Source organism: Schistocerca cancellata, chromosome 8, assembly GCF_023864275.1.
Source record: "Schistocerca cancellata isolate TAMUIC-IGC-003103 chromosome 8, iqSchCanc2.1, whole genome shotgun sequence".
Lineage (NCBI taxonomy): Eukaryota > Metazoa > Arthropoda > Insecta > Orthoptera > Acrididae > Schistocerca > Schistocerca cancellata.
The window spans coordinates 282,101,693-282,127,704 of record NC_064633.1 but is presented as its reverse complement, the minus strand read 5'-3'; the positions used below and the strand labels follow the sequence as shown (position 1 = coordinate 282,127,704).

Sequence of the window (26,012 nt, the reverse complement as noted above, 5' to 3'; positions counted from 1 at the left end):
ATTTCTATATTATATAAATGACATGCCAGGTAAGGTAACTTCAGATACGATTCTGTATGCAGATGACTCAACAGCAGTAGTCTGCTGTAAAAACACTGAAAAATTAGCACAGAAAACAAAAGACTCTTCAAGAACTAGAAAATTGGATAAATAATAATGCTATGAAACTAAACTTAACAAAAATACAAATTGTACACTTCAGGACCAAAGAAACTGTTGAATATGTAACACAGTTAAGTTATGAAGGCAGAGAACTGCTAACTGCTGAATCTGTCAAATTTCTGGGAGTCACCATAAACAAAAACTTGTCATGGACTGATCATGTGAATTGCTTATTGAAGCAGTTAAATAGTTTTGCTTATGCAATGAGGGTTCTGAATAAAGTAACTGACTTAGTTGTTAGGAAAATTGTGTATCATGCATATTTTATAGCAATTGTAAGATATGGCATAATTTTTTGAAAAGTTGAAAAAGGAAGCCCCCTCAGAGTGTTCAAGCTACAGAAAAAAATTATCAGAGCTGTGACTGGAACAAACAATAGGCAATCATGCAAACCTTTATTTGCAAGCCTTGACTTACTTAAGATTTCTTCCTTGTTTATATATGAAACACTTTTCTTTGTGTTAAAAAACCCACATCTTTTTGAGGGAAATTCATTTACACATACTTATGAAACAAGGTACAAACGAGATTACATGTTACCTTGCCACAGACTAACATTATTTGAAAATACTCCATATTACATGGCTTTGAAGCTTAGCAATAAAACCCATTCAAAGTTTAAGGACTGCAAGCTAGAATCCATCTGTGCAAACACTGAAAAATATTTAAAAAGCAAATGCTGCTACAGTGTGGATGATTTTATAAATGAGAAAGACAAGTAGGAGATATTACATCTGTTTTGTTTTCCTGTTTTTTCTACATAACATTCTATGTGTATGCTTATGTTTTCTTTTAGTGGAGGTATATGTTCTTTTTATATGTGTCCATACTTAACTATGTATCAAGTGAACTATGTATCTAAATATCTAGATGTAAAAATATACCTAAAAACAAAGATGATGTGACTTACCAAATGAAAGTGCTGGCAGGTCGACAGACACACAAACGAACACAAACATACACACAAAATTCAAGCTTTCGCAACAAACTGTTGCCTCATCAGGAAAGAGGGAAGGAGAGGGAAAGACGAAAGGATGTGGGTTTTAAGGGAGAGGGTAAGGAGTCATTCCAGTCCCGGGAGCGGAAAGACTTACCTTATGGGGAAAAAAGGACGGGTATACACTCGCGCACACACACACATATCCATCCACACATATACAGACACAAGCAGACATATGTAAAGACAAAGAGGTTGGGCAGAGATGTCCTTGTTGCTCCTGCACAACCTACTTCAGGAGCAACCCCCCCCACCAAAACCATTTGGGATATCAGTCCCCCACTTCTCAGCCCAAGAAGCATAAGTCTTCTTCGGCTCCTCTCGCCAGGAGGGATCCCTTCGATCACTACCTCCCCAGGCTCCTACCAGTGGCAAAGCTGACACCCGCCAGTGGCTTGAAGCAACCATAGGCAGGTGGTCGTAGGGCTTCACAGTCCTCCTCAGTCCCTGAGGCTGTCAGCGAAGCCCTCCCAGCTGGACAAACCTAAGGAGCAGCGAGAGATACCTAAAAAGAAAACCACCCCCAAGAAGCAAGGCACTGCAGTGGCACCCACACCACCACTACCTACAAGCTCTGTGTCTGAGAATGAGATGGAGATCCTGGCATCGGCTGAGAGGACCTAGATCTCACTGGACCCTCAGACACGATGGATGTTGATCTCACAGGTACTCATCTGGTCGCAGCAGGTGATCCTGAGGCATAAACTGCCTCATTGAATGTTTCATGCCTTCCCAGTCTCACAATCATGTAAACCTTCAATGGAATTGCGGCAGTTTTTTCCACCACCTGGCTACTTTCTGCATCGCCCTCCAGGAAACCTGGTTCCCAGTAATGCGGACCCCTGGCGTCCACGGCTATAAGAGATATTACAGGAATCATAGCGACTATACTAGTGTCAGGTGGAGTTTGCGTCTATGTCCTGAACTCCGTATGTAGTGAATCTGTGCCCCTTCAAACCCCTCTTGAAGCTGTGGCTGTCAAGATAGGGATGACACAGGACATAACTGTCTGCAATGTATATCTTCCTCCAGATGGTGCAGTACCCATAAACGTATTGGCTGCACTGATTGATCAACTCCCTAAACCTTTCCTACTTTTGGGAGATTTTAATGTGCATAATCCCTTGTGGGGTGCCGCCATGCTTACTGGCCAAGGGTAGGGAAGTGGAAAATTTTCTGTCACAACTCAGCCTCCGCCTCTTAAATACGGGCCCCCCCACACATGGCACATGGCACATATTCGGCCATTGATCTCTTGGTTTGCAGTCCTGGCCTTCTCCCATCTATCCACTGGAGTGCACATGACGACCTGTGTGGCAGTGACCACTTCCCCATCTTCCTGTCACTGCCGCAGCGTCATGCCCACGGACACCTACCCAGGTGGGCTTTAAACGAGGCAGACTGGGAATCCTTCACCTCTGCTGTCACCACTGAATATCCCCCACATTTTGCCATCAGTGTTGTCGTTGAGCAGGTCACTACAATGATGATTTCTGCGGCAGAAAACGCGATCCCTCATTCTTTAGGGTGCCACCGGCAAAAGACAGTCCCTTGGTGGGCACCAGAAGTCACTCAGGCAATTAAAGATCATCGGCGTTCTCTACAGTGACATAAGCAGCACCCTTCCCGAGAGCACCTAATAGCCTATAAGTGGCTCTGTGCCTGCACTCGGCAGCTTATAAAATGACGGAAACAGGAGTGTTGGGAGAGGTACGTGTCGACCATTGGGTGCCATACGTCGCCTTCACAAGTCTGGACGGTCCCCCCAGGGGGTCCACAACTCTTTTGTGGATACGTGCGTAGCGAGCACGGGACCCCAAGCTAATGTGGCCTTCCTTCCTTTCCGGGCTGCATACCTTCCCTTTCCGCATCCTTCCCCATCCCTATCTTTGCCCCTCCTCCCCTCACCTCTGGCTCTTTCCTTCCCTTTCTCCCCATCTGGGAGTATGGTTTGTGCCTACGTCCGGAGACGGACGCTCGTAACTGTACTGCATTCTTCGCCTTCCTTGCTTTTATGTCTTCTTTCTTCCTTTGTCCTTCTCTTTTCCTTCCCTCTTCTCTTTCCCTTTCCTCCCTGTGCGTGTCTGAAGGCCGACCCACGCCTTTTGTGCGTAGCCGGTGACGGGGTAACGCATAATTCCCCGCCCCGGGTAGACAGGTAGGACACGTACGCACCCCCTGGTAACGGCCAGGCCCAGGGAGGGGTGATTACCCGAGCTGATACCTTCCGAAAGTGCCGATTGGTCCCTCCGTCCGTTTGTCGGGAGGTGTGACCTGAGGTGTGAACAATCACCTAAGGCGGGAGTGCCCTCAGAGAGGGCCCCCACAAGGGAGGAGCGCGCCATCGGAGACGCCGGTAATCATGGGGGATTCTTCCGCAATGGTTTCCTCACCTTCCACTATGTCTGCTCACAAATGTAAGTACACTGAGTCTCAGCCACAGACGATTCTTCCATCGTTGCCACAGTTCCTTGTTGTTTCTCGGTCTGATGAAGGTCACGACTTCTCCACGGTCAACCCTTTCATCATTCAGAAAGGTGTCGACACAATTGCAGGTCCTGTAAAGTCTTGTTCCAGATTACGGAATGGCACCCTGTTGTTAGAAACACACAGTGCCCTCCAGGCACAAACATTGCTGCGTACTTCTCTGCTCCACACCTTCCCTGTCCGGGTGGAACCGCACCGTACCTTAAATTCCTCGCGTGGAGTCGTTTATACACGCTCCCTCGATGGATTGTCTGACGAAGAAATGCAGCACTATCTGTCTGACCAGGGCGTCTCGGCAGTTCATAGAGTTATGAAACGGGTTGACACGAACATCATTCCAACCCGCACTGTCTTCTTGACATTTGACAAAGTTCAACTCCCATCGAAAATCAAAGCAGGCTATGAGATAATTTCCGTTCGCCCTTACGTCCCAAACCCTAAGCGTTGCTATCGATGTCAGCGGTTCAATCACACCAGCCAGTCCTGTTCCAATCCGGCCAAATGTGTTACGTGTGGCAAGGAGGCCCATGAGGGTGCTTGTCCACCTCCATCCCCTCGCTGCATCAACTGTATGGGTGACCACCCTGCTTCCTCTCGAGATTGCCCCGTTTTTAAGGACGAAAAGCTCATCCAGGAAATACGAGTGAAGGAAAAGGTGTCGACCTTTGCTGCTCGAAAATTATTCGCCAGTCGCAAGCCCACCGTGCCTCAGACAGGAAAATATAGCACTGTCCTTGCTTCTCCTCGGCCAACAAAGGAGGCGGCCACGCAGACTTGCGACCTCACCTTTAGTGCCACGGTCGTCAGATCGGCCAGCGCAAAGATCGCTCGTTCAACCTCACCAATTTCGCCTGCCCACTCTATGGCTCACCCTTCGTCGGGTTCTGCTAAATCTCGAGCCCAAAAGTCGGACGCCAAGTCTTCGAAAAAAGAGCATACTCGTGAAGAGTTTTTACGTACCGCAACTTCCCAACCATCGGTTCCTCCTTCATCTAAACATCATTCTTCCAAGAAGGCTACAAAGAAACCCAGTTCCTCTCCTTCTCCGCCAAGGCGTGTCCCATCTACAGCACCACCTGGCGGAAATCGCCCTCGGCCGTCTTCTGTGTCGCCGAGGCGCACTGCTGGTGGCCGGTCAACCGGCCGATCGCTGGTGGCAGGAGCTGCTCCTGACCAACCTATGGATCAGGATCTTCTGCCTTCGGCTGACTGCCATTCCATGCTGTCGGTCGCTAGCTCCGAGCAGTCTTTGACTTGACAGCAACTTTGGTCACAGTCCTCCATTTTCTGTTCACCCCATGTCCATTATCCACTGGAATATCCGTGGCATTCGAGCCAATAGGGATGAATTGTCGATCCTCTTAAGATCCTACTCGCCGGTCATCTTCTGTCTTCAGGAAACAAAGCTGCGTCCCCATGACCGCTTTGTTCTCCCTCATTTTCAGTCCGTCCGATATGATCTCCCCTCTGTTGAAGGCTCTCCAGCCCATGGAGGACTCATGATTCTTCTCCATGATACTCTCCATTATCACCTAATCCCCTTAAACACTTCCTTCCAAGCTGTCGCCGTCCGTCTTTCCCTTTCCGGATACACGTTCTCTCTTTGTACTGTATACATTCCATCGTCCACACCAATGGCACGAGCTGATCTCCTTCATCTTCTTGGTCAGCTTCCACCCCCCTATTTGCTGGTTGGGGACTTCAATGCCCACCACCCGCTTTGAGGATCTCCACATCCTTGTCCACGTGGCTCCATATTGCTAGACGTCTTCCACCAAGCGGATCTAGTTTGCCTCAACACTGGGGTCCCCACATTTTTGTCTGCCTCCACGACAACCTTATCTCATTTGGACCTTGTGGTCGGTACTGTTCCGCTAGCTCGGCGCTTCGAATGGTTCGCCCTTGATGATACACACTCGAGTGACCACTTTCCATGTGTCCTCAGACTGCAGCCTCAACTGCCATATATGCGCCCGCGACGCTGGAAGTTTGCCCAAGCCGATTGGACACTTTTTTCGTCTCTCGCGACATTCGATGACCGTCGCTTTCCCAGCGTCGACGATGAGGTCACACATATTACCGACGTTATCCTTACAGCTGCGGAACGTTCAATACCACGCACCTCCGAATTGCCCCGGCGCCCCCCAGTTCCTTGGTGGAACGAGGCATGCTGTGATGCAATATGTGAGCGGCTACGTGCTCTTCGCATTTTCCGTCACCATCCTACTTTGGCCAACTGTATCCGCTATAAGCAGCTCCGTGCGCGATGCCGTCGCGTCATCCGCGATAGCAAGAAGGCAAGCTGGAAATTCTTTATTAGCTCATTTAACACCTTCACTCCCTCCTCGGAAGTTTGGAGTCGGCTTCGACGGTTCTCAGGCGCGCCTAGTTTCTCCCCGGTCTCTGGGCTCACTGTCGCGCATGATACCTTAATGGACCCCGTCGCAATTTCTAACTCGTTGGGTCAGCACTTTGCTGAGATTTCGAGCTCTTCAAATTACCCGCCAGCGTTTCTCCCGAAGAAACGTGCAGCGGAAGTGCGACATCTTGCTTTCTCCTCTCAAAATCACGAAAGCTACAATACTGTTTTCTCCATGCGGGAACTCCAACATGCCCTCTCATCTTCTCGCTCCTCCGCCCCAGGACCGGATGGTATCCATGTCCAAATGTTGCTGCATTTATCAACCCCTAGTCTGCGTTACCTCCTTCGCCTTTATAATCGAATTTGGACCGACAGTACCTTTCCCAAACGGTGGCGGGAAGCTATTGTCGTTCCTGTTCCGAAACCTGGAAAGGACAAACATCTCCCCTCTAGCTATCGCCCCATTTCTCTCACGAGTAGTGTCTGTAAGGTTTTGGTGCGTATGGTGAATTACCGTTTAGCTTGGTGGCTGGAATCCCGCAGTCTTTTAACACCAGCCCAATGCGGATTCCGGAAGCATCGTTCTGCAGTTGACCATCTTGTTGCTCTCTCCACTTATATCATGAACAATTTTCTCCGGAAACGCCAAACGGTAGCAATATTTTTCGATCTGGAGAGAGCATACGATACCTGTTGGAGGACAGGCATCCTCCGCACACTGTTCTCTTGGGGCTTTCGAGGCCGGCTGCCCCTTTTTCTTCGCGAATTTATGGCAGAGCGCACTTTTAGGGTGCGGGTGAACACTACTCTCTCCCGTACTTTCTCCCAAGAAAACGGGGTACCCCAGGGATCCGTGCTGAGTGTTGTACTGTTTGCCATCGCCATAAATCCAATTATGGATTGTCTCCTTCCTGATGTCTCGGGCTCCCTCTTTGTGGACGATTTTGCGATCTACTACAGCTCTCAACGGACCAGCCTTCTTGAACGACGTCTTCAAGGATGTCTCGATCGCCTCCACTCGTGGAGCATCGAAACCGGCCTCCGTTTCTCACCCAGTAAGACCGTTTGTGTCAATTTTTGGCGACGTAAGGAGTTTCTTCCGCCCTCCTTACATCTAGGTCCTGTCAACCTTCCGTTTTCAGACGTCGCTAAATTCTTGGGTCTTATGTTTGACAGAAAACTGTGCTGGTCCTCCCACGTTTCCTATCTTTCGGCTCGCTGTCTGCGATCGCTTAACACCCTCCGTGTCCTGAATGGTACCTCCTGGGGAGCGGACCGAGTGGTCCTTCTCCGCCTCTATCGCGCCTTAGTGCGCTCAAAATTGGATTACGGAAGCATAGTCTACTCCTCTGCTCGGCCGTCTATTCTTCGGCGTCTCGACTCTATCCACCACCGTGGATTACGTTTAGTGTCTGGAGCTTTTTACACTAGCCCTGTGGAAAGCCTTTATGCTGAGACTGCTGAACCTCCGCTGTCCAATCGGCGAGCAGTCCTCCTGAGTCGTTATGCTAGCCATCTGTCTTCCATGCCTGCTAATCCAGCCCATGACCTTTTTTTCGACGCCTCCTTTGATGTAGGGTATGCAGGCCGCTCCTCCTCCCTACTACCCCCGGGAGTCCGCTTCCGTCAATTGCTCGATTCTCTTTCCTGCCGCTTTCCGAAAACCTTCTTGACAACTTGGGGTACAGCACCGCCTTGGCTCCGTCCCCGGATCTGCCTGCTCCGTGACCTTTGTCAATTTCCCAAGGATGGTACCCCTACACTTGTTTATCGTCGGGCATTTGCTGCTCTATGTGCACAAATGACGGACGCCACGTTTATTTACACCGACGGCTCGATAACATCATTAGGTGTAGGGAGTGCCTATATTGTTGGCGACACCCCAAATCGCTTTCGACTTCCCGACCAGTGTTCGGTTTATACTGCGGAGCTTTACGCTGTTCTCCAGGCTGTCCACTACATCCGCCGCCATCAGCGGATACAGTACGTTATCTGCTCCGATTCTCTCAGCTCTCTCCTCAGTCTCCAAGCTCTTTACCCTGTGCACCCTCTGGTCCACCGGATTCAGGACTGTCTGCGCTTGCTCCACCTGGGGGGCGTCTCGGTGGCGTTCCTCTGGCTCCCGGGACACGCTGGTATCTGTGGGAATGAGGCGGCCGATATGGCGGCCAAGGCTGCAGTCTCTCTTCCTCGGCCAGCTATTCAGTCGCTTCCCTTCACCGATCTACGGAGCGGTTTATGTCGCCAAGTTGCTCATTTATGGCATGCGCATTGGTCAACACTTCCCCGTAATAAATTGCGGGAAGTGAAAGCCCTTCCTTGCGCTTGGACCTCTTCCTCCCGAACGCGTCGTCGGGAGGAGGTAATTTTAGCTAGACTCCGGATAGGGCACTGTCTTTTTAGCCATAGACATCTTTTAAGCGGTGATCCTCCCCCACTCTGTCCCCACTGCTCTCAGCCGTGGACGGTCAGACACCTTTCAATTGAATGCCCCTATTTTAATCCGTTACGCTCCCGTCTACAGCTATTGCCTGATCTATCGTCGATTTTAGCAGATGACACGCGCTCAGCCGACCGCGTTCTCCAGTTTATTAGTGACAGTGAAATGACATCAGTCATTTGAAGTTTTTTTTGGGGGGACAACCACCCCCTGTCTGTACTGGATTTTTAAGCATTCTTTCTACTTTTAGTTTCTCCAATTTTATGAGTTTGTTCCCATTGCTGCTGGTTTTCAATTTCGGTTTTTTACTGTCTTAAGTCACGGGCTGGGCGCTAATGACCATAGAAGTTTTGCGCCCTAAAACCACAACAACAAAAAAAAAAAAGTCTGGACGAAGATCAGATGTCTTTTTGGGTACCAGACCCCAACAGGTGTCCCTGACATTAACATCAATGGCGTGTTACCTACTGACACAAACATGATTGCTGAGCACTATGCTCGAGCCTCTGCGACGGAGAACTACCCCCCCAGCCTTTCGCACCCTCAAACAGTGGATGGAAAGAAAAGTCCTCTCATTCACTACATGCCACAGTGAACCCTATAACGCCCCAATTACAGAGTGGGAGTTCCTCAGCACCCTTGCATATTGCCCCGGCACAGCCGGATTGGATCCACAGTCAGATGACTAAACATCTCTCGTCTGACTACAACCGAAATCTCTTCATCATCTTCAACCGGATCTGGTGCGATGGCATCTTTCCATAGCTGTGGCGGAAGAGCACCATCATTCTGGTGCTCAAACCCGGTCAAAACGCGCTTGATGTGGATAGCTACTGGCCCATCAGACTCACCAATTTTCTTTCTAAGCTGCTGGAACGTTTGGTGTGTCGACGGTTGGGTTAGGTCCTGGAGTCACGTGGCCCACTGGCTCCATGTCACGGTGGCTTCCGCCAGGTTCGCTCTGCCACTGATAATCTTGTGTGTCTCGAGTCTGCCATCTGAACAGCCTTTTCCAGACGCCAACATCTGGTTGCCATCTTTTTGACTTGTGTAAAGCACACGACACGACCTGGCGACATCATACCCTTGCCACATTATATTAGTGGGGTCTCTGGGGCCCGCTTCCTATTTTTATCCAAAACTTACTGTCCCTATGTACCTACCGTGTTGAAATCGGTGCCACCCATAGTTCCCCCCGTCTTCAAGAGAATGGCATTCCACAGGGCTCTATATTGAGTGTCTCTCTATTTTTAGTGGCTATTAACAGTCTAGGACTGTCGGTCTCACCTTCTCTGTATGTGGATGACTTCTGAATTTCATACTGCTCCTCCAGTACTAGTGTTGCTGAGTGGCACCTACAGGGAGCCATTCACAAGGCGCAGTCATGGGCTCTTGCCCATGGCTCCCAGTTTTCAGCCGCAAAGTCGTGTGTCATGCATTTCTATCGGCATCGCTCCATTCATCCAGAACCAGAATGGCGATCCCTTCGCTGTAGTGGAGACATATTGATTCTTAGGACTGGATTTCGAAGCCCGATTGACTTGGCTACCTCACCTTCATCAGCTTAAGCGGAAGTGCTGGCAGCACCTCAATGACCCCGCTGCCTGAGCAACACCAACTGGGATGCAGATCACTCTACACTGCTGTAGCTCTACAGAACCCTTGTTCAATCCCACCTTGACTAACGAGAGTCTGGTTTACTGTTCGGTGGCGCCTCAGTGTTGCGTTTACTTGACCCAGTGCATTACTGTGGTATTCGCCTAGCGATTGGGGCTTTTAGAACCAGTCCGGTGCCCAGTCTCCTTCTGGAGGCTGAAGGTTAGGTGTGCACAGCTGCTCGCCAGTTATGATGCACACGTTTGTAGTTCTTCTGCACATCCAGATTACCATCTCCTTTTCCCAACCAAGGCGGTTCATCTCCCACATCAGCGGCCCAGGTCAGGGTTTACGATTGTGGTTCACATCCAGTCCCTTCTATCTGAACCGGATTCCTTCCTGTTGCCACCTCTCTTCGAGGTCCATTCACATACACCTCCATGGTGTACACCCAGGCCACAGATTGTTCTGGACCTTTTGCTTGGCTACCCATTGTACACGTTCCCTTAATGTCCTCCGTGTTCTTAGTGGTTCATCTTGGGGAGCGGATCGCACTGTCCTGCTTCGCTTATATTTGTCCATAGTCCGATCAAAGCTGAATTATGGGAGCCTCGTCTACTCATCTGCTCAGCCATCCCTCTTACGCCGTCTCAACTCCATCCATCATTGGGGGTTACCTCTTGCGACCGGAGCATTCTATACTAGTCCCGTCGAGAGTCTTTATGCTGAAACTGCCGAATTACCATTGACCTACCGGCGCGACGTACTGCTTTGTCAGTATGCCTGTCGGCTGTTGTCAATGCCCGACCACCCCTCTTATCAGTCCTTCTTCGACGATTCTCTCGACCGTCAGTATGGGTTGTATGTGTCTGCCCTGCTGCCTCCTGGAGTCCGCTTTCGTCGCCTGCTTCGACAACTGGATTTTGCCATCCCTACCACCCCCCCAATGAACCATAAACCTTGCCGTTGGTGGGGAGGCTTGCGTGCCTCAGCGATACACATAGCCGTACTGTAGGTGCAACCACAACAGAGAGGGGTATCTGTTGAGAGGCCAGACAAATGTGTGGTTCCTGAAGAGGGGCAGCAGCCTTTTCAGTAGTTGCAGGGGCAACAGTCTGGATAATTGACTGATCTGGCCTTGTAACAGTAACCAAAACGGCCTTGCTGTGCTGGTACTGCGAACGGTTGAAAGCAAGGGGAAACTACAGCCGTAATTTTTCCCGAGGGCATGCAGCTCTACTGTATGGTTAATGATGATGGCGTCCTCTTGGGTAAAATATTCCGGAGGTAAAAGAGTCCCCCATTCGGATCTCCGGGTGGGGACTACTCAGGAGGACGTTGTTATCAGGAGAAAGAAAACTGGCGTTCTACGGATCGGAGCGTGGAATGTCAGATCCCTTAATCGGGCAGGTAGGTTAGAAAATTTAAAAAGGGAAATGGATAGGTTAAACTTAGATATAGTGGGAATTAGTGAAATTCGGTGGCAGGAGGAACAAGACTTTTGGTCAGGCGAATACAGGGTTATAAATACAAAGTCAAATAGGGGTAATGCAGGAGTAGGTTTAATAATGAATAAAAAAAAATAGGAATGCGGGTAAGCTACTACAAACAGCATAGTGAACACATTATTGTGGGTAATAAATGAAAGAGGAAGCCGCCTGGTAGAATTTTGCACAGAGCACAACTTAATCATAGCTAACACTTGGTTCAAGAATCATAAAAGAAGGTTGTATACATGGAAGAATCCTGGAGATATTAGAAGGTTTCAGATAGATTATATAATGGTAAGACAGAGATTTAGGAACCAGGTTTTAAATTGTAAGACATTTCCAGGGGCAGATGTGGTCTCTGACCACAATCTATTGGTTATGAACTGTAGATTAAAACCGAAGAAACTGCAAAAAGGTGGGAATTTAAGGAGATGGGACCTGGATAAACTGACTAAACCAGAGGTTGCACAGAGTTTCAGGGAGAGCATAAGGAAACAATTGACAAGAATGGGGGAAAGAAATACAGTAGAAGAAGAATGGATAGCTTTGAGGGATGAAGTAGTGAAGGCAGCAGAGGATCAAGTAGGTAAAAAGACGATGGCTAATAGAAATCCTTGGGTGACAGAGGAAATATTGGATTTAATTGACGAAAGGAGAAAATATAAAAATGCATTAAATGAAGCAGGCAAAAAGGAATACACACGTGTCAAAAATGAGATTGACAGGAAGTGCAAAATGGCAGGGATGGCTAGAGGACAAATGTAAGGATGTAGAGGCTTATCTGACTAGGGGCAAGATAGATACTGCCTACAGGAAAATTAAAGAGACCTTTGGAGAAAAGAGAACCACTTGTATGAATATCAAAAGCTCAGATGGAAACCCAGTTCTAAGCAAAGAAGGGAAAGCAGAAACGTGGAAAGAGTATATAGAGGGTCTATACAAGGGCGATGTATTTGAGGACAATATTATGGAAATGGAAGAAGATGTAGATGAAGATGAAGATGAAATGGGTGATACAATACTGCGTGAAGAGTTTGACAGAGCACTGAAAGACCTGAGTCGAAACAAGGCCCCGGGAGTAGATAACATTCCATTAGAACTACTGACAGCCTTGGGAGAGCCGGTCCTGACAAAATTCTACCATCTGGTGAGGAAAATGTATGAGACAGGCGAAATACCCTCAGACTTCAAGAAGGATATAATAATTCCAATCTCAAAAAAAGCAGGTGTTGACAGATGTGAAAATTACCGAACTATCAGTTTAATAAGTCACGGCTGCAAAATACTAACGCGAATTCTTTACAGATGAATGGAAAAACTAGTAGAAGCTGACCTCGGGGAAGATCAGTTTGGATTCCGTAGAAATATTGGAACACGTGAGGCAATACTGACCCTACGACTTATCTTGGAAGATAGATTAAGGAAAGGCAAACCTACGTTTCTAGCATTTGTAGACTTAGAGAAAGCTTTTGACAGTGTTGACTGGAATACTCTCTTTCAGATTCTGAAGGTGGCAGGGGTAAAATACAGGGAACGAAAGGCTATTTACAATTTGTACAGAAACCAAATGGCAGTTACAAGAGTTGAGGGACATGAAAGGGAAGCAGTGGTTGGGAAAGGAGTGAGACAGGGTTGTAGCCTCTCCCTGATGTTATTTAATCTGTATATTGAGCAAGCAATAAAGGAAACAAAAGAAATGTTCGGAGTAGGAATTAAAATCCATGGAGAAGAAATAAAAACTTTGAGGTTTGCCGATGACATTGTAATTCTGTCAGAGACAGCAAAGGACTTGGAAGAGCTGTTGAACGGAATGGACAGTGTCTTGAAAGGAGGATATAAGATGAACATCAACAAAAGCAAAATGAGGATAATGGAATGTAGTCAAATTAAGTCGGGTGATGCTGAGGGAATTAGATTAGGAAATGATACACTTAAAGTAGTAAAGGAGTTTTGCTATTTGGGGAGCAAAATAACTGATGATGGTCGAAGTAGAGGATATAAAATGTAGACTGGCAATGGCAAGGAAAGTGTTTCTGAAGAAGAGAAATTTGTTAACATCGAGTATAGATTTAAGAGTCAGGAAGTCGTTTCTGAAAGTATTTGTATGGAGTATAGCCATGTATGGAAGTGAAACATGGACGATAAATAGTTTGGACAAGAAGAGAATAGAAGCTTTCGAAATGTGGTGCTACAGAAGAATGCTGAAGATTAGATGGGTAGATCACGTAACTAATGAGGAGGTATTGAATAGGATTGGGGAGAGGAGAAGTTTGTGGCACAACTTGACTAGAAGAAGGGATCGATTGGTAGGACATGTTCTGAGGCATCAAGGGATCACCAATTTAGCATTGGAGGGCAGCGTGGAGGGTAAAAATCATAGAGGGAGACCAAGAGATGAATACACCAAGCAGATTCAGAAGGATGTAGGTTGCAGTAAGTACTGGGAGATGAAGAAGCTTGCACAGGATAGAGTAGCATTGAGAGCTGCATCAAACCAGTCTCAGGACTGAAGACCACAACAACAACCACCACCTTCAGAGAGGGTGAGAGCCCGACACCACCTTGGCTCCAGGCTCCGGTTCACATTCATCTTGACCTCAGCTCGCTCCCGAAGGAGGGTACTCCGGATGCAGTGTATTGCTCATGGTTTGTCGAACTTCGTGCGCGACTCGCCAGTGACACCTTTATTTACACTGATGGTTCCAAAACTAACAATGGTGTCGGCTGTTCCTTTGTCGTCAGGGAGGTCTCCTTTAAATACCGGCACCTCGACCAGTGTTCCAGCTTTACGGCCTTTTTTTGCTCTCTATCAGGCCGTTCAGTATGTCCGCCGCCACTGCCATTCTCCGTATGTACTCTGCTCTGATTCACTCAGTGCTCTTCAGAGCCTTGGAGCTCCATATCCGGTCTATCCCTTGGTGCAATGGATCCAGCAATCCCTCCATTCTTTTGCTGATGATGGCTCTCCTGTTAGCTTTATGTGGGTTCCAGGCCATGTAGGAGTGTCTGGGAATGAGGCTGCTGATGCTGCAGTCAAGGCTGCAGTCCTCCTGCCTCGGCCAGCCTCCCTTTGTGTCCCATCGTCTGACATTAGTGGGGTTGTTTGTAAGAGGCTTGTGTCATTATGGTGGGATACTTGGTCGTCACTTCAAGAAAATAAGCTCCGGGCCATAAAACCTTTCCCAACAGCTTGTACAACCTCCTCCCGACCATCTCAGCGAGAGGAGGTCATTTTGGCCAGGTTGCAGATTGGGCATTGCCGGTTTAGCCACCGCTACCTGCTATCCGGTGACCCTGCCCCGCAGTGCCCTTGTGGTCATGCATTGACAGTGTGCCATGTTTTATTGTTGTGTCCCCATTTTAATCAATCTCGTGTTGTCCTGTCTCTGCCATCTACCTTACAGGAAATTTTAGCTGATGACACTCGAGCAGCTGCTCGTGTTCTTCGTGTTATTACTTTGACGGACTTGTCCGAAGACATCTAACTCTTTTAATTATTTTATCTGCGTCTTTGTAAGAACTTTCTGGTGTTCCCCCCCTTGAGTTTTACCAGATTATATGTGCACTTACATTTGTGACTGGGCGCTAATGACCTTGGTAGTTGAGCGCCCTAAAACCCCACAAAAAAAAAAAAAAACAAAAAAAAAATATGGATCTTTTGCATGGCCCTAAGGACTCTGTTAACCCTGCGGCTCTCCACTGTCACTTTCTCTCGATTCTCAACATGTACTGGGACCATGAAGTGGTTTACACCAATGGCTCAATGTGTTATGGTCATGTAGGCTTTGCGTACGTTCATGGAGGACATATCCAACAGCACTCCTTGCCAGATGGCTGCAGTGTTTTCACTGCAGAGCTGGCGGCCATATCTCGTGCTCTTGAACACATCCGCTCATGCTTTGGTGAGACATTTCTCCTGTGTACTGACTACTTGAGCAGCCTACAAGCTATCGACCAGTGCTACCCTCGCTATCCTTTGGTAGCGTCCATTCAGGAGTCCATCTATGCCCTGGAACAGTCCCGTTGTTCAGTGGTGTTTGTGTGGACCCCAGGACACGTCAGCATCCTAGGCAAAGAACTTGCTGACAGGCTGACCAAACAGGCTACGCGGAAACTGCTTGTGGAGATGGGTATCTCTGAAACTTACCTGCTTTCTGTCTTAAGCCGCAGGGTTTTTCAGCTTTAGGAGATGGAATGGCATAACAGTACGCACAACAAACTGCGTGTCATTAAGGAGACTACGATTGTGTAGAAGTCTTCCATGCGGTCCTTTTGCAGGGAATCAGTTGTCCTCTACCAGCTCCGCATTGGCCATACGTGGCTAACACAGGGTTACGCCCTCCATCGCAGGGACCCACCACGATGTCGCTGTGGCTCACAAATGACGGTCGTCCACCTCTTGCTAGACTGCCCACTTTTAGCTGCTCTGCGGCGGACTTTTAACTCTCCCAGCACCCTACCTTCGGTGTTGGGCGACAATGTCTCAGCAGCAGCTTTAGTTTTACCTTTTATTTGTGAGGATGGGCTTTATCATTTGAACTAAGTTTTAGCACATGTCCTTTGTCCCTCTGTGTCCTCCACCCTAGTGCTTTTAGGGTGGAGGTTTTAATGTGTTGCAAAGTAGCTGGCTTCTCCTTGTTATTCTCATGGTCAGCCAGCCATGGTAATCTTCTCTCTTGTTTTGATCTCTTCTACATGTTTCTTGCGTCTCTCTATGGTTTTCTTGTCCAAATTTGTCCATTTTAGTGTTTGTTGCCCTTCTGTCATTCTTGTGGTTTTCTCCTTTTTTCCAGCTGTGTTTTGTATGTCTTGATTATTATACTTCCACTCTTGTGGAATTATTTTAATAGGAACAAGGGACCGATGACCTAGCAGTTTGGTGCCCCCCCCCCCCCCCCTCCCTCTTTTAAACCAACCAATCTATGTTTTGCATGCTCCAGATTTATTGGAAATCCCATTCCCAGGTCAGTGCCGACCCATTTATCGGAGAATATTTTTGTTTCTGGAAATAATGTGTATTCTACCAGGAAGGCAACAAAAAACAAACATTCCATCTATCTATCTATATCCGGATCCCGCTCCAGCTACTGCCGGGTCTGGGTGCTGACGAGTCCTGTCCATTTGGCTCGGTCCTCCCACCACTTTTCTTCCTCCACTTGCTGCCAGGTCACATCTTTCCTTTCCACAGATATTCTCACTCCCATTTTCCACTGTGTTCTTGGGCGCCCTCTACGTGTTTTCCCATCCATCTTTAGTTCTTCCATAATTTTGGGGAGTCTCTGCCCATGCATCCTCTTAACATTCCCATACCATCTTAATCTCTTTTTTTCAATTTCTTCTCTCATACTTTCTTGTTTAAGGTCCTTTCTAATCTCTACATTCCTTACTCTGTCCATTCTTGTTTTTCCCTTAACTGCTCTGAGAAATTTCATTTCCCCTGCTTGCAGTCTGCTCCAGTCCCTTTCTGTCATTGTCCATGTTTCTCCACCATAGATTATAATAGGGAAGTAATAATTCTTATACGAGTTTTGCTTTTTCTGAAACTTCCTTATTCCAGATCAGGTATTTTATTGTTTGGTAGAAATTGCCTGCGTTCTGTAACCTCCTATTAATTTTGTTAGTTATTCTTCCATCCCTAGATATTTCACTCCCTAAATAATTGAAACTTTCTACCACTTTGAGGGGTTCTCCATTCAAGGTAATATTTTCGGTGATCCCTTTCTCTCTTCCAAATACCATTACTTCACTCTTATCGTTATTTATGTTTAATCCATATCTTTTCATTATTTCCTTCCACGCATCAAGTTGTAACTGTACATTTACCTCTTTATCACCCCATATTACCATATCATCTGCAAAAATCATCTTTTTGTCTTTTTCTTTCGATATATCTTTAACTGCCCTATTCATTCCCTCAATCACAACATTAAAAAGTGCAGGAGATAGAATATTTCCTTGCTTAAGTCCTTGTCTTATTTCAAAGTATTCAGAGTTTCTCAATGGTGTTCTAATTCTACAATTGTGTCCTCTGTACATTGTCTTTATTATATTAATGTATCCATCTTCTATATCTATCTTCTTCATTTCTTCCCAGAGTATTTCCCTGTTAACCGAGTCATATGCCTTTTCTATGTCTATAAAAACCATTATCACCCTTTTGTTATGTTCCCGACTTTTTTCCTTCAATTGACGGATAGAAAATATCAGGTCGATCGTGCTTCTTCCTTTCCTACACCCAACAATATTCTTAGAAAATTTGTGTGCAACAAATGGCATACAGATCCTGCTGTTCTCAAGAGAACAGCCAATGTGGCTTGCATTTTTTGACAGCTGAATATGCCTGTTCGTTCTGGAACCAATCATCTAACACGAAGAAAGTAAATTTCATCCACAATAAAAATGATGCATAACTGTTTCGTATGGTGCCCATGCCTTTGGACAAGCTATACAAAGGAGCAACCACTTCTGCTGCAACTCAAGAATAAACATTCTTTTCCCCTCAGAGTAGTCACAATTGGCTTCCTCGTGTTTCCTAAGCACAAAAAATGGCTTGCAGGAGGAAAAGGGGTTATCATATACACTGAAAATAGTTGAACCTAAAATTTCGTTTCTGAGACAATGGGAACATTAGCTTGGTTCTCACTGTATCAAAATTACTGTGATTGATAGAGATTATGTTGAGAAATTAATTTTTTTTTCTGCAAATGAAAAGTTGTTTATAATGTTTTTTACTAAACATTGATTCACCCTATCAATTTACTGTGCATCAATACTACATAGTGTCTGTATTCACTGTTACACCATTATTTGTTTACATTCTTTAAAAAAATAATTGTCTCTGTCTCTTTTCCAGTCATTACCACACTGGATTGAAGAATGCAATCGACATAATCTCACCAGTGACATTCCTCGCATTTTAGTGGGAAATAAGTGTGACTGTAAAGAAGAACAAGTGGTAAAAACAAACACTGCACAGAAGTTTGCAGATCATCACAACATGCCGGTATTACTTTCAGTTTTTAATAGTATTATAATTCTCCCTCTCCCTCCCCCCCCCTATCTCTCCCTGCACGCGCGCGCGCGCGCGCACACACACACACACACACACACACACACACACACACACACACACTTTAATCCCTGCACGCGCGCACACACACACACACACACACACACACACACACACACACACACTTTAATCTTTGAAAGGGGTGTAACCAAATTTGTAGATCACAGAAAAGACAGTGTTCAACATGAGCTTTAGAAACGAAAAATAAATATATGTTTTGAAGTAGAGCACTAAAATAATTGGTATTAGAAAAGAAGTGGAAAAAATCATAACAAAAACAATAAAACAGCTAGCCTTTTGGTTCTTGAGAGGCTTTAGCTGTAGAAAGGAATACATTCTTTTATTTAAACATTATTCTATGTTTTGAGTGCCACTTTCAATATGGAATTATTAAATAATTATGCTTTTGTTTTATTCCCCTATTTTCAGTTCCAGTTAGTTAATGCAAACAAGCTACAATTCGGAAAGCGCAGTAGTTGCTATCGGTTTTTATTTGGTACCTTAATTGTACATTGCAGTTAGCATCTTTTATTACCACTTGTGTGTTTTTGATATCAACAGAAAGCAAAAAAGAGAGTAAAAAAGTAAAAAAGAGAGAAGAATTGAAAAGGTCATATCCTGAGTGTCACATACTTGTGACTTAATGCCACACTACTGACTACGTGATTGTCATGTCTTGATGAACTGTGAATAAATCTATTTTATCTGAAAGAATAATGAGCACACCAATGAGGATTTGAGTTCTCAAAACTAGTTGTGCAAATAAATATTTGTTACTGGAAACTGGCAGTGTATTATTCCTATAACATTTACATTTCACTCACAGAAACTATGGAAACGTAGAATTTACATCACTTAACTGTTCCACTAAATGTAAAATTGTTTGGGTGACAATCCGGAGAGGAAGAACATACCATATGGCTGTTGTAATGAAGAATGTCTCCAGGCAAACTTGAAGTTATTGATGCACAAGACAGTTTTAATCTGTCAGTAAGTTTCCTAACAATGTACATTCTGCAGTAGAGTGAAAGATTTGGAACGAATGAGTCAGTCACATACTGTGTACTGTAACTGTCACTGAGTTCGTGGACCATCCACCAAGGGCACTCTTGATTTGGCATAGATGATTGTTTTATTTATCAGTGCTCCATGGGGACTAGACAGTGAGAAATTCTTTGCTTAATAGAGGCGCATTTACCTAACGTATATTCCCGTAGCCACTCTGAGATTGATGACCCCAGCATGACGAGCCTTCAGTTACTAGAAGAAGAAGAAAAAGAAGAAGGCGTACAAACTGTTGTGATTGGCCATACAATTTTCAAAGTACTAAACTGCAAAACTTTGTGGGCGCCCAAAGTTCAACAGTATCATGACTTACTGTAGGATAACTGTGATTCTGGCCTTGTAATCTGGCCCCTCTGGTTTGCTCAGCTGGAAGCTTGTTTTCATTACATGGGAGTAACCAGTCAGCTCGACCACCACTTTGTAACTGAAGTTGGAGGTGTAATCACAATACCCCTTGCACAAGATTCATACAGTAAACTGAAGACACAGTTGATTCGCTAAGTGTCTGCATCACAAGAGGATCGTGCGCATAAACTGTTAATGAAAGAAAACATCAGACACAGAAAGCCGTCTCAACATCTGAGGCATTTGTGTAGTTAGGGCGATGGGGGATCTGCACCCGACACATTACTTAGATTGCGCTTCTAGATCTACATCCATATCAATGCTGCGTAATCCACCTTAGGGCACATAGCAGGGTGTACCCTGTACCACTGCTAGTTATTTCCTTTCCTGTTCCACTTTTGCCAATAGAAGAAGGGAAAAACAACTGTTTGGATGCCTCCATATAAGCGCTAATTTCTCATATCTTATCTTCATCCTTCTGTGCAGTATATGTTGGAGGCAACAGAATCATTCTGCAATCGGCTTCAAATTCCGGTTCTCTAAATTTTCTCAGTGGTGTTCATCGAAAAGAAAGTTGCCTTCCCTCCAGGAATTCCCATTTGAGTTCTCGAAGCATCTCTGTAACACTTGCATATTGTTCGAACCTACCAGTAACAAACCTAACAGCCCACCTCGGGAATGCTTCGATGTCTTCCTCACTGTTATGGATCCCAAACATTTGAGCAGTACTCAAGAATAGATTGTACTACTGTTCTGTATTTGGTATCCTTTACCGATGAACTACACCTTCCTAGAATTTTCACTATAAACCAACGTCTACCATTCACCTTTCCTACTACTTTCCTTGCTTGCTCGTTTCATTTCGTATCAGTCTGAAATGTTCTGCCCAGATATTTAAACAATGTGACTGTGTCACACAGGATGCTACTAATGCTGTATCCAAACGTTATGGATTTGTTTTTTGTATTCATCTGCATAAACTTATAAGTCTCCACATTTAGAGCTAGCTGCCATTCATCACACCAACTAGAAATTTTGTCTAAGTCATCTTGTATCCTCCTACAGTCACTCAACGAAAACACCTTACATCATCAGCAAACAACTGCAGATTGCTGCCGATCCTGTCTGCCAAATCATTTACATATGTAGATAATAGTAGCAGTCCTATCACACTTCCCTGGGGCACTCCTGCCAATACCATTGTCTCTGATGAGCATTTGTCATTGAGGACAACATAGAGTTCTATAACTTAAGAACTCTTTGAGCCACTCTCATATCTGTGAACCTATTCCATGTGCTCATACCTTCTTTAACAGCCTGCAATGGAGAACTGTGTCCAACACTTTCCAGAAATATGGAAACTGTTGTATTTCATCCATAGTTTGCAGTATATCATGTAAGGAAAGGGCGATCTGAGTTTTACATGAGTAATGCTTTCTAAAACCATGCTGATATGTGGATCTTCAAACTGAGAAAATGTTTAAGGATTCTGCAGCAAACCAGTGTTAGGGATATTGGTCTGTAATTTTGCTGGTCCATTCTTTTGCCCTTCTTATACACAAGAGTCACCTGCCCCTAGGGGCTTTGTGCTGAATGAGAGATTTGTGATAAATGCAAGCTAAGTAAGGCATCAGTGCTGTAGAGTACTTTTAGAAAAACCAAATTGGGATTCCATCTGGACCTGGTCACTTGTTTGTTTTCAATTCCCTCAGTGGCTTCTGTACGCCAGCAATTCTTCTTACTATGCCGTTCATACAGGAGTCTCTTTTACTGTTAAACAATGTTATGTTTGTATGAGTCTCCTGGCATGAATGATTTCTGGAATGTGAATTTAAAAACTTCAGCTTTTGTTTTGCTATCTGCAACTGGCACACCAGAATCATCGACAAGTGACTGGATGAAAGCCGTAGAAACACTCTACTTTACGAAGGACCAGAATTTTCTCAGGTTCACTGCCATATCTTTTGCTGAGGTATGAAAGTGGTAGTAGTTGTAAACTTTTCCCAGATGCATGAATCTGCACTAACCTTTGCTTGTCATTTATGCATTCTCTTCTGAACCGAAGGTGCAACAGCCTCTGCTTCCTCAGCAGTTTCTGAATCTCATTATTAAACCATGGTGGGTCTTTTCCGTCCTTAATCCACTTACTAAACTCTCTTCATCATAACTGTAAACCTGGTCTAAACATTATGCCATGTATTCTCCGGTGTTTGCTTGAATGTCATTGGATTTCATTTCACGTGGAGCGGAAGCCAAGCTGTGTCTAGTACAGTCAAGTACGATTGTAAGCATACATCTTATGCTGCGTTAGATGCACATAAATGAGTGATAATGCGGGACAACAGCTTTATCAGTGCATTAAACATGGACATCACTGGCCAGCCTGCTGGTCCAACCAATCTGCAATGATGTGAGCAGTTGCAATTCAGATGTAAAGGGAGACAAGCAAAGAAACAATAAAGCTTTGAATGCCATTTAATTTTTAAAGAGAAGGAAATGATATTCGGCAAAATTCCAGCACTTCCACACTCTTCGTAGGTGACCAGACGGAAAGCATAAAATGCTCTCATTCTCACCTAACATAGTGTTCTAATTACAAACAAGAGTGGTAATTTTGCTGAACGAGCCATGTGTGATGTAGAACCATACTGCAGAAGTTTCACCATACTGTTGAATACTGAAGCCCCTGAAGGTATTAATTACAGTCAGTCATCTGGTAATCTCTTAGCTCCTTCCATTTCTGAATTCAAGAAATATGTTTCAGTTCTAGGACCGTCGTCTGCTACTGAGATTTCCTGCTATACCCGCAGGACAGGACAGATAGTTTAATTTGTAGAAAGGGGCCAAAATGAGTGGCTGTCAGTTGCACTTGAACATACTACTTTATTTATTTGACAAACATTACAAGAGTAAAGAAATCATTAAAAACAGAGCAAGCCAAACATTAATTTTAGAACTTAGTTCCCTGCTAAATGCGCCATTCAATCTGACGCCTCACGGGCAAAACAACTTTAATTTAAAACCGGCTGAAGGCCAATCACTTAAGACTCAAAACAGGAATTTGAATTTAAAGGCAGAAGGCCTCATCTTAAAACATTTCTCTAAATTAGGCTGAAGGCCCAAACAATCTCATGCCTTAAGGGCAAATCAACTTTAAATTAAAATCGGCTAGAAGCCACACACAGACAAACAAGAAGGACAAATAAGAAAAGGCAGAACATCAAACAACGCTCAGAAGTTTCCAAGGGTTGGCCTGAAATTCAAACACTAATGCTCTCTTAGATGAGACAGGCAGTCGGCCCAACAATTTGCAATCCGACAGCAACCCAACAGATAGACAGTCAGAGGACCAAGTGACAGGATAACTTCCGCTCCACCCGACCAGCACTCAACAGGGAGTTCAATGGAACAACGCAGAAGGTACCGGCGCCCACAATGAATTACAAATTTGGCTGTCAAACTACATACCGCACTGGACAGCCACAACACGATGAGGAAAATACACTGGCTGAATTTATGTCAGTGGCCAGGGCAGGTAATCGGAACATTAAAGGCCATAAGGCAGAAGATTCTGCTGGTGCACTTCAATTAAAAAATAATCAAGTTAAGTTAAACTACACAGGAGGGTGGCTAGAATATCGCCAACATTGTTGCTCGCAGGAATGTCCCAACAGCCTATAACAAAATTCAAATGACACAATGTGAACAGTTGGGGCTGGCTGGTAGATTAAGTAAAGACTCAACTTTCGTGTCAGATCGGTGAGCCACGGACCTCGTAGCAGTCGGAACAGCCCCTCACACTCCGACCGCACGTGGACACCGCCAGTGGCCCTGGCCAGACACGCACCATGGAGACTTCCTCACTGCTCCACACCAACTGACCAACTGCCCATACACGGCACAGCCAGAAACTATAAGCGCAATGCCAAAGATAGTACAAGGGTGCGAATATCGATACACGCTGCTGCTGCCACTCACGGAGAGAGAGGATAACAGCATAATCGTGATAACTGCAGTAGACTAATCACAGACTAGCAACCAAGGTTTAATGCAAAGCATTACATGAGCCAGCCATGGCTCAGCTGCGTTGATAACGAGTCAATCTACAACAGAATCCATGAAGCTATCCAGGTGCTGCATTTTCTCCTCTTCTTTATGACATGCCATTCTATATCCTGCCAGTGTTCAGCAGTGACATGCGAAAAAGCTGTGTTTGTTAGTTCCAGTATGTCAGACAGTTTAACAGTCTTGTTATTTCTTGGACCAAATCCATTAATTTGGCTCCACATCATTTCTGTTGAGTTCATATTGTAATGGTACAGTGGCACGTGCAAAAACGCGGAATTTGTATGATGTGCTCGATATTGTGAAACTGATTGTTTTTCATGTTTCTACAACATTTATCACTCTGGTTTGTGTGAGACTACATCTGTGGTATAAAACAATGGACATAGTTCAAATAAACAGTATTTGGTTTTTCATTTTTACCCTAAAAAGTTAAATTGTTATGTTTTCTTAATTTAAGTGACCTTTATTAACAATATTTCATAAAATATTGACAATTAATAATTTATATTTGAAATGAAAACAGGAATTTCGCGTGCAATGTGTAATTAGAAACAATAAGATATGCACCATTCATAAAAAATGATGATGAATTTTACAATTGTGAGATATAGGTATTCCAAATTGAACAAAAAATAAAAAAAAATAAATGATGAGTTAGGCAAGACGTGAACCAGTGATCCACAAACTGCACCTCATTATCAATCTACAATGCTACTGATTCTGCTATACATTCAACCTGTATTACCATCTCAACTGTATTGAATACAGTCCCTCAGAAAACTTTAAAGCAGATTTTTTCAAAGCATTAAGAGCAACCTGTTTCTCAACACTTTTGACCATGTTCCACATGTGTGCTTCACTGCGAAACAGGAAGCACATGAGTAGGACCTACTTCCAAGAGCGTGATAGTACTGATGCATGTGTAATGTCAGTTCACTAAGTGAGATGGTAACAATGAATGCGTGGACATCCCAGTCTATACTGTGTAGGTTAAAGTTGCCTCCAATTAGTAATGCATGATCTGCCTCATGTTAAAGCCATAGCAGTATCTCCGACGGAAATTCTCTTAGATGGCATCACAGATCTGGGTGAGAGGATTCAGGATGCAATAAAGCCACCATCAGTCGGTTCTGTAGCGGTGCCATGCAACAGTTCCTCGTCTTCAGCAGTGATGTGAGTGGCTTAAGACACTCTGGTCATCAGGTGAATGATTTGCTCCACAGAATTATAGCAAAAGTAGAGGTCATTAGTGCAGAACATCATGCAATTATTCCAGACTGAACTTTTTGGTTTTAAGTGGCTCAAAACAGTCACCTAGACTGACGTGACAAAAGTGATGGGATATCTCCTAATTTCATGTTGGACATCCGTTTGCCCGGCATAGTGCAGCATCTCAACGTGGCATGGAGTCACCAAGCTGTTGAAAGTCCCCTGCAAAAATATTGAGCAATGCTGCCTCTATAGCCATCCATAATTGCGAAAGTGTTGCTGGTGCAGGATTTTGTGCGTGAACTGTCCTTTCAATTATGTCCCACAAATGTTTGACGGGATTCATGTTGTGCAATCTTTGTGGCCAAATTATTTGTTCGAATTGTCCAGAATGTTTTTCATACCAGTCACGAACAATTGTGGTCTAGTGACATGACACTTTGTTGTCCACAAAAATTCCATGATCGTTTGGGAACATTTCAAGTAACTGAACATAACCATTGCCAATCAGTGACCCAGTCTGTTCCATGTAAACACAGCCATTACCAGCTTGCACAGTGCCTTGTCCATGTCTTTGGGAGTCTGCACCACACTTGAACCCTACCATCACATCTTACCAACTGACATCGGGACTTGTCTGGCCAGCCCATGATTTTCCAGCTGCCTCGGGTTCAACTGATACGCTCATGAGCCCTGGAGAGGAGCTGCTAGCAAAGATACTC

At 45.1% G+C, this 26,012-nt stretch overlaps 1 protein-coding gene across 1 annotated transcript in view; it reads left to right on the top strand.

Annotated features, from left to right (window-relative positions):
• LOC126094772 (putative Ras-related protein Rab-33) overlaps positions 1-26,012 on the top strand; it is a 107,186-nt gene that overhangs the window by 46,414 nt on the left and 34,760 nt on the right. Inside the window, exon 3 of the mRNA XM_049909322.1 lies at positions 18,388-18,537. Within this exon, the coding sequence (XP_049765279.1) occupies positions 18,388-18,537 (150 nt within the window). The remainder of the gene's footprint in view (positions 1-18,387; positions 18,538-26,012) is intronic.